Here is a 20544-nt window from a genome sequence, read left to right on the forward strand (position 1 = left end):
TCTTAAGGTCCTGTATCATCATCATGATAAGTGATTTTAGATCTGAATCTTGCGTTTCTGGTGTGATCGTGTGTCCAGGACTTGCTATGGTGGGAGAATTGGCTTCTGATGATGCCAAGTAACCTTGGTTTGTGTTGTTTATTTTCTTACACTTGCCCCCTGCCATCTGGTTATCTCTAGTACTAGCTCCCCTTGCTAAATCTTACTGGAGTCAGTCCTTCCTGTGATCCTGGTTGTATCAGAACTCCTCAGAGTCAGGCTGTCTCTGTGATCCTGTGATTCTGGGATCCTGTGACCCTGGGCTTGTTAGAGCACCTGGGAGTGCAGCAGCTTCCTCTGGGTGTTGTGGGACTGGCTGTTGAGCCTGGGCCCAAGGTCACCAGCCCAGAGAGACTGGAAGGAACTTGAGCCACTCTGCTGGTGGAGTTCCTGTGTGCCCGGTCCTGCTGGTCCCAGTTACTCCTGGTGTTGGGACAGATATTGGTTCCTCCTCACCTCTGATCCTGAGAGTGTCAGAGCGTCTGGGAGTGGAGCTTCCTCTGGGTGTTGTGGGACTGGCTTCAGAGCTTGCACCCAACGTCTGCTCAGGACACCAGCCCACTCATGAATTCTTAAATACCTTCCAGCACAGGGATTACAAACATTCATGACCATGCCTATTTATTTGTTTTTCACATCCGTGTGTGTGTGTGTGTGTGTGTGTGTGTGTGTGTGTGTGTGTGTGTGTAACTCAGATTCTCAGTCTTGCATGGCAAGTGGCTTGCCAACTACACCTTGAATCCTTGGCAATTCAGCCTGAGAATGGTGAGCTTAGCAGGGACTACAGTACTAAAGAAAATTGTGTTTCTCTCTCAGCAGTTACCAGACTCCAGTAGCTCCTCCTCAAGGTTGGATTTAGTCCCTAGGTGGATTTAGCCTGGTTATGGCTTGCACAGATCTCCTGCATACTCTCCCAACCTCTATGAGGTCATATGTACAGTGCCCAAAGACACTGTTTCCTTGCAGTCACTTGTCACTTGGCCCAAACCCCTTTCTGCACGCTCTGATGTCATTATCCCCATAAGCATGGCAGGAGGGGTATGCTATTATTAATCATAATGTAAACATCTGACATGCTAGATATCTGGTATATGATCCCAATAAAAGAATCTCTCAACCCCCAAAGGGGTTGTGACCCACAGGTTAAGAACCACTGATCTAGAGGAAGAGCTATAGGCAATTGGTTGCTAAGAGTAGGAGAATCGGTGTTCAGGGACGAGCCCTTGATATAACCTATCAAACCAGTTAGGAAGATCAGTTGCCAAAAATATTTGAACAACACTAAATGATCTCAGCAGATTGTGTTTACAAATTTAATATGCATGTGTATATATGTGCTACACACACACACACACCGCACACGTTGTGGTAGTTTAAATGAGTTGGCCCCTATAGATTTGAATGCTTAGTAACCAGGGAGTGGAAGTCTTTGAAAGGATTAGAAAGATTAGGAGGTATGGCCTTATTGGCTGATGTATGCTACCTTTGAGGTGTCAAAACCCCATGCCAGGTTACTCTCCCTTCCCCCAACCTGTGGATCAGGATGTAGCTCACACCACCAGCTCTAGCACCATTTGTGCCAACATGCTCCCCGCCATAATGGACTAAACCTGAACCAGTTAGCAAGCTCACACTTAAATGCTGTCCTGGATGAGAGTTGCTTTGGTCATGGTGTCTCCTCAGCAACAGAACAGTGACTAAGACATATACATACATGTACCAATTATAATTAAAGATTAAGAAACCATGAATTTGAAAAGGACTGGGAGGGACACAGGGATTGGAGGGAGGGAGAGAATGATGTAAATATGCGAAATTCTCAAAAAAAAAGTTTGCATCCCCTTATGGGGGCAGACAGGAGGGTCCCAGGAGCTTGCTGCTCACACCAAATTTATTAGACTCTGTCTCAAAAAAGGTGAAAAGGAATAGGTGAAGACCACCAGTGTCAACATTTTTCCTACACAGATATACAGGTATACACACCTACACATGTATGTGGACACATACATGTGCCACATGCATATACAATCATAGTAAATAAAGATCAAGAGCAATGAAAGCAAATTTATATTTTAAGAAGACAAATGTTCTTGTTTATTTTTACAAAGGATTATACTTGATCAGACATTTGTTATTACATGGCATAAAGTGTCTTTAACATCTGTCAGGGTGACTGGTACTTTGATTTTATGACCGTTAATGCTGAAAAGGTCACTTCACTTATATGGTACAAACATATATGGTAGAAGTACAGTTAGGGCCATTCCAGGAATTGTTGGAAATTGTTTAATAATGCTAAATTAACTTTTATTTAACAATTTTTAAATGAAATTAAAGGAAGTAAGGAATACCAGTTCTTAAAACCAAACATTCCAACATATGAATCCAAAGATTAACCAGCTTGATACATGATGAGGAGTGGTGCTAGGAAATGGGAAAAGCTTTTGTTTTTATAATTCAAAATATGTTTCTAAAAAGGGAGAAGACTTTGTATACATATAAGAACACATTGATTCACAACAGGAAAGTCTGGCTGGAATCAGAGCTGAGTTGTTTGAGGAACTCACTGTGTGGTGTGGTGAGGTGCTCAGAACCAAGCCTGCAGTGAGGTTGCATGCTACAGTAAGGCAAGCACTGAACTACTAGGCTTGGTGCTAAAATACTGAAACTGGAAAATTCTAAGGTTTCAGGAGCAGTAACATGTCATCATTAGTGCTCTGGGTATGCGTGGCAATCCGTTCTCTGAGCATAGCATACATAGCAAGCAGATCATGGCATCAATTGTGTTTTGGGACTGCACAACAAGTTGGAGCCTGAGGATTATCTTCACTTTAAACCAGAGTAAGTGCTATTTTCAAGTGTAGCCTCTAGTGTCTTTACTGTATAGAGCTTAGCTAAAGATTGAATGGAAGGTTTCCGGTTTGTTTATATAATAACTCCATGTGCATCCATGTGCATATGCTCCACAGTACACATCTGGGGTCAGAGGAGGACAACTCGTTCATCCAGGTGGGTTCCAGGGTCAGAACTCAGGTCATCAAGTGCCTTTAGAGTCCGAGTACTCTTGGTGGCCTGGGATGAAATTTTGTTTAAGTTCTACAAGCAGCTGTATTTCTACAGTTGTTGATTAGTTATTAATTAATTTTTATTGTTTTATCTTTGTTCTTTGCAGTTTTCCAGAGTTGTTTTTAAATGTGTAATTTTTAACTTGCCTATCTCAGGAGGCAAGTGTTTTCTGTTTCTGGGCATACCTAACCATGTGTTGTTTGCCTCAATTCCCAGCATGAGACAGCAGCAAAGCAACTTTTTTGTGTGCATCCAACTTACATGTCTATCTAATTAAAGACTTTCATTTGTGTTGTTTCCTGGGCCACCTGATCTGGAGAATGTGTAGCAGCAGGCATTTTTACTATGACTTTTAAGAAAAGCTTGGCTTTAGCATTATTGTGTGGTTTCACAGTTTTTGACACTTCAAGTCTGTTTTTTAGCCTAACTGTTAATGGTGAGGAAGTTTAAAAGACAACTTTAGAACCGGGATTTCTAACTTCTCACACCTCCTTAACACCAGGTGGCAAGTGCTATTAAACATTTGATCAGGCTGATCTAGTTTCACTGCTAAGAACTGCTACAGTCCCATGAGTAGCCTTTTGGTGGCTGCCAAATGCCTCCTGAGACTCCTTAGCTGACTGTAATCTGACAGACTATTGGTGTTTTGTCACCCAGGAGTTACATGTGGACACTGATATGTGCCATTGGTCAAGCTGGGATTATGTAGTGGGAGGAAGGGAAGTGTCTTTCTCTACTCAGCATGGATTTGAAAGACAAGAGAATTTATTCTTTTTAAAAATAATTAAACACAAATACGTAAGTTAAGTTTTACTATCCTAAGTTTCCTCCTGTGCTCTGTGACCTAGCTCTTTGTGTATGGATGACCAGTCTGTGCTGCTTTGAGACTGTGTCAGGACAGTGGAAGGACAGGGGGATCCCTCTCTGTGGTTATAAGGAAGATGGGAGGTAGAGCATCCCTTGGGGTGACTCAGAGCTCTTGGTAGAAGGAGTGGGCCTGTGATGGCCACAAGGGTATCTTTTGGCAGTATTCCTTGAAGACGTAGTGCCTGGAGTCTGGAAGGCATCAATCAGGAAGGAACAAGGAAGTCACAAACAAAAGTAAATCAGGGTAGGGAAAGTTCTATAAATCTAGAAAAATTATCCTAATTAGTCACTTAAGGGGGCAGGGAGTGCTTAAGGAAGGCTTTCCATAACGTGCACAAGTACACATGAGAAGTGGGTGTTTGGGATTCCCTTTGAAGAGAAAATGTAAGTTCTCACACAGTTGATTTACTGTTTTCAAAGAGAATTGATATTTTAATATTTTTATGGTCATTGATACTGAGATTTAAGGTCTAAGCATGGGAAGTGAGGTTTTTGATTTTTAATATAGACTATAGAATATAGAATATAGACTACTCACGACTTTTATAAAATGGCCTTCACAAATAGTCTGCTATCTTTTGAGATTCCCTAATCTTGCTTTATTTCCTACTATGAAAACTAGTTTAGCAGCGTGGAAATTTTTGTGGTCAGTACCACTTGATTTCTTCATGTCCTGTGACCATAGCAAAGAGACCAAATCTTAAGTGTTTTGAGGAGATGCTGTGCTAGAATTGGTACCTAAGAGAAAATCTTACATTTCTGCCCTTGAATGTCTTGAGAGGACAAACCCCAATGATTCTTTAAGTGCCATCTATGTGCCTTATCTAAAAGACTCATTCATTCATTCATTAGTATTTGCTGGGTACCTACTCTTAAGGTACTGGGAGCAGATAAAACACAGTCACGATGATTATGATAGTTAAATAGTATGAGATTAAGGGCAGTGTTTTTTCTGGACTTTAATTCAATATGGCCTCTGTAGTTATGAATGTCAAATACATAACCCATACAGTTTAAAAATTACAAATAACAATTCTTTAAATTTCATGCTTTGTTAATTTGAATAATTTTTTCTTACTAAATAAAAGAAGGCAGCAAAATGGAAACAGAATCGTTTGTCATCACTGGATTCAAGTGAAGTGCAGGATAATTTAGATATTTGCCTCATAAATCCTTGATAGGATTTTTCATAAAAATAAAGTGAAATTGTTAGTTAAAAGGTTGTTACTTTCAGATATTAGCAAATTCAGTATTCATATAATCATCCTGTTAGATTAAAAACTGCGTCCAGATTGTTTCTTGTCATTCTTTTTTTTTTTTCTTTTTTTTCAGTTTTTCGAGACATGGTTTCTCTGTGTAGCCCTGGCTGCCCTGGAACTCACTCTGTAGACCAGGCTAGCCTCGAACTCAGAAATCCGCCTGCCTCTGTCTCCCAAGTGCTGGGATTAAAGGCGTGCGCCCCCACTACCCAGCTCTTGTCACTCTTTATGTTTGGTGACTTGTTGTGTTGTGACTTACCTGGACAGATAGAGAAATGCTGTGCTCTATTTGTTGAAATATTTGTCTCCAGACAGCAGCTTTCATTGCAGATCTCGTCTTCTAGAATGCTGCTGGCTAGTTTTATGTAACTTTGACACAGACTAGAATCATCTGAAAGGAGGGAACCTCAATGGAGAAAATGTTTCCATAAGAGTCAGCTGTCAGGCATTTTCTTAATTAGTGATTGATGGGGAAGGCCCAGCCCTTTGTGGGTGGTGCCGTCCCTGGGCTGGTGTCCTAAGTTCTATAAGAAAGCAGGCTGAACAAGCCATAAGTAGCAAATCAGTAAGCAGCACTTTTCTATGGTCTCTGCATCAGCTCTTGTTTCCAGTTCCTGCCCAGTTTGTGTTCCTGTCCTGACTTCCTTCAGTGATAAACAGTGATGTGAAAGTGTAGGCCAAATAAATCCTTTCCTCCCCCAGTTGCTCTGATCATGGCCTTTCATCACAGCCACAATAATCCTAAGACAAGAACTTTCAGATATTCTTACTTTAGTGTTTCCCATGCTGTTATTGTGGGGAGCCACTGGGGAGCACAGGGTATTTGTATCTAATGCTGAAGGCTCTTGCTGCTCCTATGTGTGGGCTCTTCAAAAGCAGGAAGCACGAGTATTCATGCATGACTTAGTTACACATTACTGGATATTAGCTAGCCAAAATTATAAGAGTAATTAATCTGTCAATAATGGAGGGAAGGTATTCTTTCATTTGACAGTTTGACGAAATTGAGTTTCAGAAACTTTATTATTATTATTAATATTTTAACACAAGAACCATAAAAGCAGATGGAAAAGGTGAATTAACTTTGGACATAGTCAGTACAAAGAATTGGAGAAACAGTTGTACATTGTGCTTATTGTGCGTGTCTCTTTTCCAGAAACCAGTCAAGGTCCTTCTGCTTCATTCTGTTTCCTTCAAATTCCTCACACTTGGTATAACATCTCTTTCCTCCAGCCTCTGATGTAGGCCCCACCTCTGACTCGTGGTTACTGGTGGGCTATAGACCCAGGGCCTTACATAGCACAAGGGGTCACAGGAAACTACATTTCTTTTTGTGTAGCAGTCAGGCACTGGTCATGGGCAGGCAGGTTGGAGGCCTTCCTCTCTTTCCGCAGGGAAATTTGCCATCACAGCCAGTGAGTAATGTGATTGGGTGGCTCATAGAGAGGCAGGCTATGGAGGATATGTGTGTTCAATGGGTGTTCCATCACTGGCAAGAATACTTGTTTAAAGGGACATTGCCTATATTCCCTATGGTGTACTCAGTATGAGCCACACTACCATTGTGAGATATGGCTTCTGAAAGGAGCTGCCATGTTCATCACACATGCTAGATAGGGAGAGAGCTAAGCAGTGACCTAAGAGTGCCATCACATTGGAGGGATACTCAACTGTATTGCACACTCACTGCCATTTGCAGAGATTTATCTGGATAATTTTGTGAATGTCTACTCAGTGGTACTTCGTGCTTCCCAGTAAAATACCTGTTGATTCTGGAATGGAGAAATAATTAAATAATAAAGCTTGATTTGCATAGGGTTTCTTTTTCTGTGACAGATGCTTGGTGTGTTTTCACGGGAGTAAAGAACATTGTCACGTTTACAGATGCCATCAATCTTTAATAATCAAAGTTCCCTTGGCAGGAAAGGTGGTGTAGTGTACAGAACTGTGGTTATTGTTACACTGCCTTATTTACGGTAAACTTGCTTCAGTATTGGTAAATACACTGTAGTGAGATATCTGGGAATCTGTCCAAGAAATCATTAAAATACTGCCTCAGACTCATTGGGCTTGTGAATCATATTTTAACAGCTCAACTGAAATTGAGCCACATGGTACAGTTTAAAAAATCTGAATCCACAAGATAAGGGGAGCAGTATAAATGTATACAACACACTCAACATTCTGTATTTGAGTAATAAATATATAATTTTGTATTAGCTTTTAAGCTGTAAGTCCCTAAATGATTAGTTTATTAAATTTGAAGTATTATAATGCTGTGATTAGCTATGAGTATGAATACGTTATAAACTAAAATATTTGTTCTAATAATCAAATCTAAAGATTAAGTAGAAGGTAGAAGCTTCTAAACAAGTGTTAAAATCGATATCAAACACAAGCAAACACTATTGTTTACCAAAGAGGTCAAAAACAATAAAATCTAATCAATTAACTCACTGATTTTACTAATCAAAGAAAAATTTTACCTTTAAATGGAATTTAGGAATTATCAAATCTGGTGTTTAATAATCATTATTAGATAACTATTGGCTATGTTAAGTATAGCATAGAATGTTTGTATATGTGAGATATTTAAGAGAACAGTATGTATTTAGTTATTTTTTTCTAAAAGAGAATATACTATATAAGTCACTTTCTGAATATATATATATATTCTTATTGAAAGGGTGTGGGCAAAGGTTTATTTTCTGACACTGTTAGTGTCTAAGTGTCTTTGGTGTAGAATGATGTGTACAAAACACGTCTCAAAGGTCCTCTTCTCAGTGAATGTTTTGTGTTTTCCAGGTTAGCGCTCTACGTGTATGAATATCTGCTCCATGTAGGAGCTCAGAAATCGGCTCAGACATTTTTATCAGAGGTATGTTTTATGTATTTTCTGCATCATATTTGCTCTATAAATGAATGAAAAGTAGACTAAAAGGATAGTTTGTAAAGCTGTTATTTAGCCAGTGCTTAGGTATCCTTTTGCATAATGCAGCCTTTGTAGATTTTATCTAAGCATTTTCAGTACCACTAACTGCTTTTTCTATGCAACTTAATAACATTCTAGTAAACTTTCTAACCATTTATTCCTTAGAAAGTTACCTCAACATGGCAGTAACAATCCAGAAAGCAAATTTGCTTTAGAAACATCCACTAGGTCTGAGGATACATATACCGACTTCTGACTGTGGGGGTGTGCCATTCTATTCCTAGCCCAAGGGAGGTGAGGACAGGCAGATAGATCCCTGGTGGTCACAGGCCAACTATCCTAGCCTACCCATCACATTTCAGGCCACAGAGAGGCCCTGTCTGGAGAAAAGGTAGATGAGAACCATTGAGATGTCTGTTTGGGTAAAAGTTCTTATAAGCATGCCTGCTGACTGAGTTTGATCCCTAGGACAGCACTGTAGAAGAAGAGAACAGACTCTCAAAGTTGTCCTCTGAGATCCACATAAATGCCACAGCACTCATAAGCACAGGTACACATAGGTACACATGCACTCATACAACACGGACCCACACATGCCTGCACATACATTAAGCCTCCTTCTAGCACACATTTCTAATAATATCTTATGTTAGCATCACTTACAAGTTTTGATAATGTGAATTTGTTTTTTTTTGTTTTATGTGAATAAGAGTTGATTGTTTTGAAACATCATCTTAGGGGCCAGAGAGATGGCTCAGAGGCTAAGAACACTGTCTGCTTCTCCAGAGGTCCTGAGTTCAATTCCCAGCAAGCACATGGTGACGTACAACCATCTGTAATGAGATCTGGTGCCCTCTTCTGGTATAGGCATACATGCAGACAGAACATTGTATACATAATCAATCAAGCAAGCAATCGATCTTTTTTTAAAAAAATAAAAAGAAACATTACCTTATTTCAAGCTCTGGCTATTCTTTCATTTCCTGCACTGTTGTGGTTTGGTGTTGATGGTGGAAACAGGCTGACCTCATACTTACCATAGTCCTGTCTCAGCCTCTTGAGTTCTGAAACTCAGACAAGTGTTCCTCTTTCACTTTTCCAGCTCTGACTCTGGGTGTTCTTGCAAGAAATCTGTTTTTCTTCTTTATATTATGATAAATATAATGAAGGTACTGAATTCTGTTACCTAGTGGACAGATCATGTACCAAGGCATATTATACATATAATTTTAAATTATTATAAGAAATTCATAAGATATATTATTGCTATTTTATTAATTGGAACATGATTAACTTGGGATCACACAGGTTAAATGAATTATGGAACTAGAATTCAAATTGTGTTTTTTCCAAGGTCATTGGTATATACTGTGTGCAGGAAAACCACAGCTGGCACTGCTTTGTGGGATTCCTTTGGTTTCAAACAAATGCATATGTTAACACACTAACCTAACATTCAATTATAGGACTTTATGGTGGCCATTCTAATGCCAGCCACCATCCATTCCAAATAAGAAAATGGAAGAAGACACCTGATGATTAGGAGACCTCACATGTTCATGGGTTCTCAATTTCAGTATAGTGAAAAAATGGCTGTATTGCCGAGGATGATGTTTAGAGTCAATGCAGTTTCTATCAAAATATAACAAAATTCTTTACAGAGATAGGAAGGAATGCTAAAATTCACATGAGTGCATATCAAACTCCAGATTGTCAGAACAGTCTTGAGGAAAATAGGAACTATGTTGGAGATAGTAAAGCACACAATTTTAAGTTATGTCTGTGATAACAGAACAAGCATGGTGTTGGCACCAAAACAAATATGTAGATCTATGAAGTAGAGCACCCCAAAATTAAAGCCCGAAAGCTATAGCCACTCTTGATTGGTAGCCATGTAAACAACGTACTGACCTGGCCTGCAGGTCACGTTATTGGGGGAACGAGGAGGGTCACAACCTGTGAATAAAGAACGAGCGAGAAAGATGACAGGACTCAAGGAAGCATTGCTTGTCAAGAGCCGTTTACTTAGTGCAACCGAGCATATTTAAAGCAAAAATCTTGGAGGGGAGGGGGAGAGTAAGGAGGGAGATGGAGGGTTACAAAATCTTCTGGGGTTGAGCTCCAGTGTGACAGGTGGGGAGGGGGTGGATGACAGGTGGAGAGGGGGTGGATTTCCGTGAATGTTCTTTTCCCAGGGCCAAGCTGGATCCTTGTGATTGTCAGGCAGGATGTTAATCTCAGGGTTCACATCCTTGTGATGGTCAGGTAGGATATTAATCTCCAGGTTCTCAATTAGCTGGGGCAGGATATTTATCTCAGGGCTCTCATGGTTCCCAACAACGTACATTGAAGATGAAGAAGCCTTTCCAAAAAATGATGCTGGGAAATCAAACCATACACAGGGCAAGGAAACTAAATTCCTCTTAGTCTGCAAAAATCAGTTGCAAATATGTCAAAGACTTTACTATGAAACTTAAACCATTGTTGCATGGACATATCAGGAAAATAGTTCAAGTCATGGGCATAAAGATTTTCTGAAAATCTCTAAAAACTCAGAAAATAGCACCCAAGAATTGTCATGTGGGAATACATGAAATGGAAGATCTGCTGTATAGTAAACATTCAAGCAACAGGACATTCTACAAACCGGAGAGATCTTTGCTAGCCATACACTTGAAAGAGGATTAACATCTAGAGCATATGAGGAACTCAAAAACTTCCAACACCAAAAGATTCCTGGAACACCTCAATCAATAACTGAGCTAATGAGATGAATCTCAGAAGATGAAGATGAAGCACAAATGCATGGTAGAACTACTCTTGAAGGCCATCTCACACTGGAGTGGCTAAGACAGATTTAAAATTCTAGTGAGGGTGTGGGTAAAGGGAACCCTTATACATTACTAATGGTAATGCAACTTAGTCCAATCTATATGGAAGTTTTCACAGAACTAAATACAGAACTACCATATGACCCACCATATCCCCCCTGGGTCTAAATCTATAGAACTCTGAGTCAGTACACCACAGATACACTTGTACATTCATGTTTATTGCAACACTATTTGTAGTAGCCAAATTATTAAGGTGTCCATAAATAGAGGGACAAATAAATAAAATATAGTAATAGGAATAGTAAAGTTTTATTCAGTCATAAAGAATAATATAATGATGTTATTTTCTGGTAAAACAGATACAACTTGAGATCATCATACTGAGTAAAATAAATGAAACTGAAAAATGGAAAATATGTTTTCTTCCATTTGCAGATCCTAGACTTCAGTAGGTTACATAAAAGTGTTTGCGTGTGTGTGCGTGTGTGTGCACACGCACATGCACACACACACAAACACACACATCATTGAAGCAGGAGGGAGGCTGTGTAAGGAAGTAGGCCAGGTTGGGCTGTGGTGGGAGATATGGCCAAAGCACATAATCTACTTGAGAGTAATTGTTATGATGCCCAGCACTATGTACAATGAATGTATAGCATCATAGAGGAGGGGAAGGAGTGGGTCATATCAAAGGAGGTTTCATCCTTAGCTGAAGAATTTTCACATATAAAAATTATGTGTACACACTTATAATTGTTTAAAAATAATAGAAAATGCATTCTTTTGAGTGTTCCTAATTTAGAAATGGAAGCTTAGAGTGTGTTTATGATACTACTTTTCTGAGTACGTGCTAGAGTTCTTGATAATTTTAGTTGGCTATGTTTCAATCCCTTTTTATTTCCTTAAATTTTAAGTGTCTGCAATATCTAATTGCTTGTGATTGCTGTATATACCCCAAGGCCCTGTCTTCTGAGCAGTGCTCATTGTTACTGTCGTCTGCCTGAACCCTTCTCCACTTACGTACCTAAAGAACTTAGATGTCACTGCTCACTGGGAAGAGTTTCTCGGGTCAGTTGGCTTTAAGATGTTACTGCAGCCTGCTGGCACCCCCACAGGAAGATCATTACATACTGTAGTGAGACAATTTTCACATTGTTTTATTGATGAAAGAGCCTATGGAATTTTAATTAAAAGAATAATATCATTAGGACTATACTTTAGTGTCCCTTGACTATAGACAGGACAGAGAGAAAGAAAGAAAGAAATCAAGAAAGAAAGAAAGAGAGAGAGAGAGAGAGAGAGAGAGAGAGAGAGAGAGAGAGAGAGAGAAAGAGAAAGAAGAAGGGAGGGAGGGGAGGAGAGGAAAGGAAAGAGCCTGAATATAGTATTTTATAGCTCTGCACTCTTCTTAGAGTTGCTTTCTCTCTTAATTTTATTTGAAATACACACATAGTTAGAGCATGGTCATTGTAGAATGACTTTTTAACCAGCAAGTTGTGTATGACTGGTCATATTCTATCAATCCTCTCTACTCTAGTCCCAGATTTTTACCTCATTTAGAACTCTTACACAAGAAACCTCACATAGGCAGAATGGCTTATTTGAGTTGAGTATTTTAATAAAGAAATGACTGAAGTAGTTACTTCAATGTAATGTTTTCAAGCAAAGTTCTCCTTCAGGATTGATGAAGTTATAAGTGATTATGATGTTAATAAGTTCTGAGTCTGGATTACTCTGCCGGACGTTTTTTCTACTTCTTTGGGATGGTTGTTACACTTAGGAAGGGCTAATCAGAACTCCTGATGGCATTTGCTCTGTTTCTCAACTCAGTCACTAGTGGAATCTTTTAAAAAGTGCTCTTTACCCGAGCCATCAGAAATTGGACTGCTCCTGGTGACTTTGTTGTTGGGCAGAAGAATGAAGAACATGACTATGTCAGCCTGGCTCTTCTCCATTTATTATAAAATAATTATAAAATACTGGAAAGTACAAAACAAACAAGGAAAAGAGCCCACAAAAGGCATACAAAACAGATATAGATACAGAGAGAGACCCACTCATTCACAAACTCGGGAATTCCATTTGCTTTTCTCTTTTCTGTTCAACAGAAATCACTGGACTAAAAGCAGCAATCAAACTGTTCTCAGGCTGCATTATGGGGTTCAGGGTTACTTTTGATAATTTATTTATTTATTTATTTATTTATTTATTTATTTATTTATTTATTTTGAGACAGGGTTTCTCTGTATAGCCCTGGCTGTCCTGGAACTCACTCTGTAGACCAGGCTGGCCTCAAACTCAGAAATCTGCCTGCCTCTGCCTCCCAAGTGCTGGGATTAAAGGTACTATACTGGCTTGTTTTGTGTGCCAACTTGACACAGGCTGGAGTTATCACAGAGAAAGGAGCTTCAGTTGGGGAAGTGCCTCCATGAGATCCAGCTATGGGGCATTTTCTCAATTAGTGATCAAGGAGGTAGGGCCCCTTGTGGGTGCTGCCATCTCTGGGCTCAAGTCTTGGGTTCTATGAGAGAGCAGGCTGAGCAAGCCAGGGGAAGCAAGCCAGTAAGAAACATCTCTCCATGGCCTCTGCATCAGCTCCTGCTTCCTGACCTGCTTGAGTTCCAGTCCTGACTTCTCTGGTGATCAACAGCAGTCTGGAAGTAAGCCAAATAAACCCTTTCCTCCCCAACTTGCTTCTTGGTCATGATGTTTGTGCAAGAATAGAAACCCTGACTAAGACAGGTACTTTTGATAATTTTTAATTATCACTGCCCTAAACCTAAATATCGTTTGAATGACTTTTCCATTTCTTACTCCTAATAGCAGAGGAGTAAATGTCCTCGAGAAACTCAGCACATAGCCCTGTTTTGCTCTGTCTTCATGACCAGTAACATGTAGCTGCAACAGAATGTTCAGGAACTTTTAACTCTAGGTCAGCTTTACTATTTCACGCTCATTGCTAGTTGTCTTTTTCTTATTACAATGTTTCCATATACAAAGAGAATTCTTGTTGGTTCTTGGAATTTTTATGATATTCATGCTTGGAAATGAGGCTAGATGTTCTTGACAAATACAATTAAGAATTAAAATGTTAGCCAGGTGTAGTGGTATATGCCTTTAATCCCAACACTTGGGAGGCAAAGGAAGGTGAATCTCTAAATTTGAGGTCAGCTTATTTTGCAGAGTGAGTTCTAGGACATGGAGGGCTATAGAGAGAAACTGCCATGAAAACAAAACAAAACAAAACAAACAGCAAGAATTAAAATGTTGTTGTAGAGTTATCCATTTCCCCTTTCCTTTTAAAGTTTGTACTTTTGGTAGTCTTCTTTGTCATGTTGGCCAGCAAGTTGGCTCAAAACAGTAGCATTGTAGCATCTAATGAATGGGCTGCTTCTTCAGTGCCCAGTTATTGGACACTATAGACTTCAAAGTATTGTTCTCCTTTTCACCTGTATAAAGAAGGAAATAAAATTGTAGCCAATTTCTTGAGCATTAATTTGAAGGCCATATAATTCAATCTATAGGTGCCTTTTAACCAAATGTCTTGAGTTTGAATATGCTCTACATCTTAGCTGCTTGTCTTAATTATGAAAGAAATGGCTTGGTACATGTAAGTTCTATAGAATAGTATCTAGAAGGTAATGAATGCTCCAAGGTCTGGCTTTCTGCACTTGTGACCAGGAATTTTCTGTTTTTTTTTTTTTTTTTTTTTTTTTTTTTTTTTTTTTTCTTTTTTGTAGCTTAGTGTTTGTGGTTTCTCTCTCTCTCTCTCTGTGTGTGTGTGTGTGTGTACTTTGTGGACACAATAGTAAATATACATCTTATGTGTACATGGATGTATTACAGGTCAGTCACTTGGATGACCTATAATAATCTGACTTTTTGGTGTGACCCTTTCTAGTAAAATGCCTCTAGCTCTAAGATCTAATGTTGTAAGTTCTCTCAAGGCTTTCCTGACATCTGTGAACCTCGGTGGAGGGACAATGACTTCTCTTGCTGTACTTTCTTGTTCCTGTGGAGTATTACAATATATTCCGCTGCTCATAGCCACCAAAAGACATTTAGAATAGAACCCAAAACCCAAAATAGCAAAGGACCATTGAGGAGTTTTCCCCCAAAATTTTACATATAAATGTATATACACATATACTCACCCACACACCCACACCCCTCATACCTATTCTTATGTGTACATAGATGTTGCTAATATCCAGAATTGCCAACTGCTTCACTTTTGGAGCCAGAGGGCTCTGCTCTTGATCTCCTACTAGCATCTCCTGAAGGCAGAACTCAATTGGAAGCTAGCCAGCATTAAGGAGGCTAAGCAATGTAATTTCAGAATCTTTCTCCTGAGTACAGAGTGGTATATTTAGGAAGGTGGAGCTGGACTATGAGTATCAATATGCTTTGAGGACATCCATCCATCCATCCATCCATCCATCCATCCATCCATCCATCCATCCATCCATCCATCCATCCATCTATGTTGACTTGTTTTAGTTTACGTTTTTGAGACTGAATCTTACCAACATCCCTGGCTGGCCTGGTACTTGCTATGTAGCTGAGGTCAGCCTCAAACTCCTGGAAATTTCTTTTGTTTCAGTTATCTGAGTGCTAGGTTTATAGGTGTGAGCCACCATGCCTGGTGAGTACTAATATATCTGTGAGGTGATGAGAAGAAGGTATATTCTTTTGCTTTAGGATGAAATGTTCTATAAATATCTGTTAGATCCATTTGGTTCCTAACTTCTGTTAGTTTCACTGTGCCTCTGTTTAGTTTCTGTTTCCATGACCTGTCCATTGTTGGGAGTGGAGTGTTGAAGTCTCCCACTATTATTGTGTGGGGTATGATGTGTGCTTTGAACTTTAGTAAAGTTTCTTTTATGAATGTGAGTGCCCTTGCATTTGGAGCACAGATTTCAGAATTAAGAGTTCATCTTGGTAGATTTTTCCTTTGATGAGTATGAAGTGTCCTTTCTTATCTTTTTTGATAACTTTTGGATGAGAGTTGATTTTATTTGATATTAGAATGGCTACTCCAGCTTATTTCTTGGGATCATTTGCTTGGAAAATTGTTTTCCAACCTTTTACTCTGAGGTAGTGTCTGTCTTTGTCACTGAGGTGCGTTTCCTGTATGTAGTAAAATGCCGAGTCCTGTTTAAGTATCTAGCCTGTTAATCTATGTCTTTTTATTGGGGACTTGAGTCCATTGATGTTAAGAGATATTAAGGAAAAGTGATTGTTACCTCCTGTTACTTTTGTAGTTAGAGGTGGCATGATGTTTGTGTGGCTATCTTCTTTTAGGTTTGTTGAAAGATTATTTCTAGGGTGTAGTTTCCCTTCTTGTGTTGGTATTTTTCATCTATTATTCTTTGTAGGGCTGGATTTATGGAGAGATATTGGGTAAATTTGGTTTTGTCATGGAATATCTTGTTTTTTCTATCTATGGTAATTGAGAGTTTTGCTGGGTATAGTAGCCTGGGCTGGCATTTGTGTTCTTATAGGATCTGTATGACATAAACCCAGGATTTTCTAGCTTTCATAATCTCTGGTGAGAAGTCTGGTGTAATTCTGATAGGCCTACCTTTATATGTTACGTGACCTTTTCCCCTTACTGCTTTTAGTATTTTTTCTTTGTTTAGTGCATTTGGTGTTTTGATTATTATGTTACAGGAAGAATTTCTTTTCTGATCCTGTCTATTTGGGGTCCTGTTATTATATTGTTCACTACTTTGATTCTTTCTTTCTCTAGATTTAGAAACAGGTACCCTCAGAGCTCCCAGGGTCTCAACCACCAACCAAAGACTGTACATGGAGGGGTCTGATTGTTCAGGCAGCATGTGTATAGTAGAGGATTGCAAATTCAATCATCAATAGGAGGAGAGGACCTCGGCCCTGTGAAGGTTCTGTGCTCCAGTGTAGGGGAATGCCAGGGCCAGAAAGTGGGAGAGGGCGGGGTAGCAGGCATGGGGAAGTGGGAGGCAACAGGGGTTTGTTTTTGTTGTTTTTGTTTGTTTCTTTGTTTTTTGGAGGGGAAACTGGGAATGGAGAAATTTACATGTAAATAAAGAAAATATCTAAAAGAAAAAAAAAGAAACAGGTTTTATTGATTAAAAAATTTCATAATTTTTTTATGGCTTTAGAATATTTTTTTCTGTGAAATGTTTCATGATCTATTATATTTTATGAGTCCTACTACATATGGTCACTTAGATTGTTTCCTGTTTTGCAAATGAAAAAGTGCTTAAATGAGAAATAATATGTAAATATATAAAAAGTTATATACTGGACAATATTTATTTATTTATTTTGTAAAGTTCTGGGATAGGAGTAGTCCTTTGTTTTTAAGTGGGAGACCCTTGAGAACCTCATAAATAGTAAATGGGCCCCCACATTAGAGAAATACAGTGTCTTTTTTTTTTTTTTTGGTCAACTGTCCAAGTCTTACTAATCCTGTAGCCCAGCCATTGACCCACATTAAAAATCTCTGGTATAAAAACAGTAAGGAGATATGATTGACAGGTTTTCTTTATTGCTAAAATTTATTTCCTAATTTTCCTCAAAGGAAAATGGATTGTATTTTTATACATTCCCCCACCCCTACTTAGCCTTCAAAGCCAATCCCATTTTTTATGGGATGTTTGATTAGTCTTGTATGATAAATTCTCTTGAGCACACTTCACCTTATCATGTTTATGGGTTGGTTCATAGGAGCATTGTTGTATGAGATAACAATCATGTAAAACATACTATACCACAAGCCATGCTTTACATCAGTTAATGTGTACTTTGTTCATGATTGTGTTTGTTCTTAGCTTATGTAGAAGTGACTAAAATGCTGGATTATCTGATAGAGCTGGCATAATCATAGACAAGGTCCTCAAATCCCAAAATATGGCAGAAGAAGAGGTTTTAAGAATTACACGGAGCTGGGTGGTGGTGGCGCATGCCTTTAATCCCAGCACTTGGGAGGCAGAGGCAGGCAGATTTCTGAGTTCAAGGCCAGCCTGTTTTACAGAGTAAGTTCTAGGACAGCCAGGGCTATCCAGAAAAACTCTGTCTTAAAAAATAAAACAAAACAACAAAAAAAGAATTACATAGAAGTTATAATTGAATAGGGATTATAGCACAAAGAGATAGGCATATGATATGAAGAGAAGTGGATATGATATTTGAATCAGAAAAAAACATCAGAGAAGGAAATTCCATATTGGGACTAGAACAGGCAGAAGGAAACCCAGCAAAGACAGAATTAGTTGGCATAGATGTTATCAAAACATAGAATCAAGTCCGGGGCCCACAGTGCAATAGTCAGTGCACAGAACATTCCCATTTAGAACAAATGTTTTAGAATGTCAGCCAACATGGTTATGTTCTGGCCATTTGTCAACACCACTGATTATTAATGAGTGCATTGTAGATAAATAAATGCATAGATGAATGTAATTTTACAATTAAGTCTTCCATTACCCCTTTCCACTATATAATTGTAAATTTGGTATTATTTATTTAATGTACACACGTTAACCTGTACACACACACAAACACAAACACACACACAATTTTGCTTTCAAAAAGAATATTTTCGTATTGTACTTATAGTTCTCCTTTCAACTTGCCAAACTAGTAAAGCATGCCATTTCCATGCAGATGCAACCTGTTCTTTGTAATAGCCTCATGCTGTTCTTAGCATATAGATATCAACATTTTCATTATATTTGCTATTGATATTTTTTAGGTCATTTCTGATGTTCATTTCCCCCAAAACGTTTTAGTCTTAGTGAGAGGATTTCATTCTCTCTTCAGATAAGCTCATGTGGACTACTGTTGGTTTGAAAGTAGCAGTGTCATTAAGTGTGGAAACATTTCTGGCTTCAAGTGTTGTTCATTCAGTAACTGTAAACAAAGGCTTCTATGTCTGACAGACTGAACTCCAAGATGCTTCTGGTACAGAATTGTGATTTGAAGTGTGAAAGATGGCCTCAATTCACTCTGTAGTAAAATGTGTTCTTAGGATGGGAGCAGTCATATGTGGGGCGCATTTTGAGTTTCTTTAAGGAATAATATAATGTAATGTTTAAAAATACAGAGATTTACCTCCAGGCGTCTTCTGGTAAAAGACACTATCAACAAAGCACATACGCGTAGCTTCGCAGTACACACAGTCTCTGCAGTAGTCTCTGATTGCTTGGAAGTGGATGGAGACTGACTGTGGTGACTGGTGTGCTGTAACTTTCATTTTTTTAAATCCTATTTTTAATGATGGGTCTTAAACTTTAAACTTTCTTGTAACCCACCACCCACTAGAAGTAGTGGAAAAGAAAGAATATGGGGGAAGTGGACCTGTTTAGAAAGGTTCATTGGAGCAACTCCCATCTGTGTTGTCTGGAAATCAGCAGTTCAGTTCACAGGTCAACAGGCAGCAGCAGTTTGCTCCACTCACAAATGCCTCACAGCAGTTCAGTTCTATAGAGTTGGGTTAGCAACAGCAGTGACAAGACCTAGCAGAGACAGCCAGGCCTCAGCCCCAGCTTGAGTCAGCAACAGGGACCAATAGGAACACCAGGAGAAGTACTCTGCTGTGCCTCTCTCAGGGAAGTGAAGGTCTGAGAAGACAGGAGACCTATAAATGTTGCACAGCTAGCTGAATCAGCAAGTCAATTTTGTCCTCTGTGGAGTCCTATTTATACCTTCCAAACACCATGTGTCCTTCATGTGCCTTGCCTAAGGATGGGTCTTGCCTCAGCATATCCACCCAATCAGCGCGAGGCCTTGGAAGTGGCAGCAAACTGCAGCACACCACCAAAAGTATTTTGGTGTGTTTCTTTCTGACAAATGTAGCTCAACTACGCAATGTTAGGCGGACCAATATATGTGTGTAGTTAGCAAAGAATCCTTCATCACGTGTCCTTTCCTGTATTTGCTTTAGCAGAACATCCTCTCTCTCCTGTGTCTGCGTCAGTGAAATGTCCCTTAATGGGGCTGCCTTAGCCTTTCATACCTGTGTGCATTTTAAGGAAACATTCTTTCATGTGTTTGTTCCAGCAAAACACCATCCAAATGACTTTTGTAAGTTTCTATTTCAGTGTGCAGGGCAGGTTAGACTGAGTCTAATCCTACCTCCAGTGTCCCTGGCACTGAGACCTTAGGTAATTTCATTTTGTTTTTAATTAAGAACCAGCTGTTTTAGTTCATGGGCATATTATGCAAAGCCAAGGAGAACTGGTATCAAGTATGAAAAACAATATTTTGAAAACTTGTTATTTCTAAGATTGGGTTAATTCTAGTGATCCGAATTTTAGTGTTTGGGGCATGTTTATGATCTTACAACCTTTCACAAAGACTTTAGTCAGTAAAGATGTGTAGAGGAAAAGATTGAGAGGGCAAGACAAATGTTTTGAACTAAATAATATCTAATAGGACTCGAGTTTTTTACTTCTCATCAATCCTAATTAAGAAATATTCCTTAAGGAATATATATACCTTAAGGAGCTAGAACAAAAAGAAGCAAATTCACCCAAGAGGAGTCGAAGGCAGGAAATAATCA

General features: G+C 39.0%; 1 protein-coding gene across 6 annotated transcripts in view; it reads left to right on the forward strand.

Annotated features, from left to right (window-relative positions):
• Positions 1–20544, forward strand: part of Ssbp2 (single stranded DNA binding protein 2) — a 211930-nt gene that overhangs the window by 18393 nt on the left and 172993 nt on the right. For all 6 annotated transcript variants that reach the window (XM_031360763.1, XM_031360761.1, XM_031360767.1 and 3 more), the window contains exon 2: positions 8037–8109. In XM_031360763.1, coding sequence (XP_031216623.1) covers positions 8037–8109 — 73 coding nt within the window. The remainder of the gene's footprint in view (positions 1–8036; positions 8110–20544) is intronic.

This window comes from Mastomys coucha, unplaced genomic scaffold (assembly GCF_008632895.1).
Source record: "Mastomys coucha isolate ucsf_1 unplaced genomic scaffold, UCSF_Mcou_1 pScaffold8, whole genome shotgun sequence".
NCBI classification, from domain to species: Eukaryota; Metazoa; Chordata; class Mammalia; order Rodentia; family Muridae; genus Mastomys; species Mastomys coucha.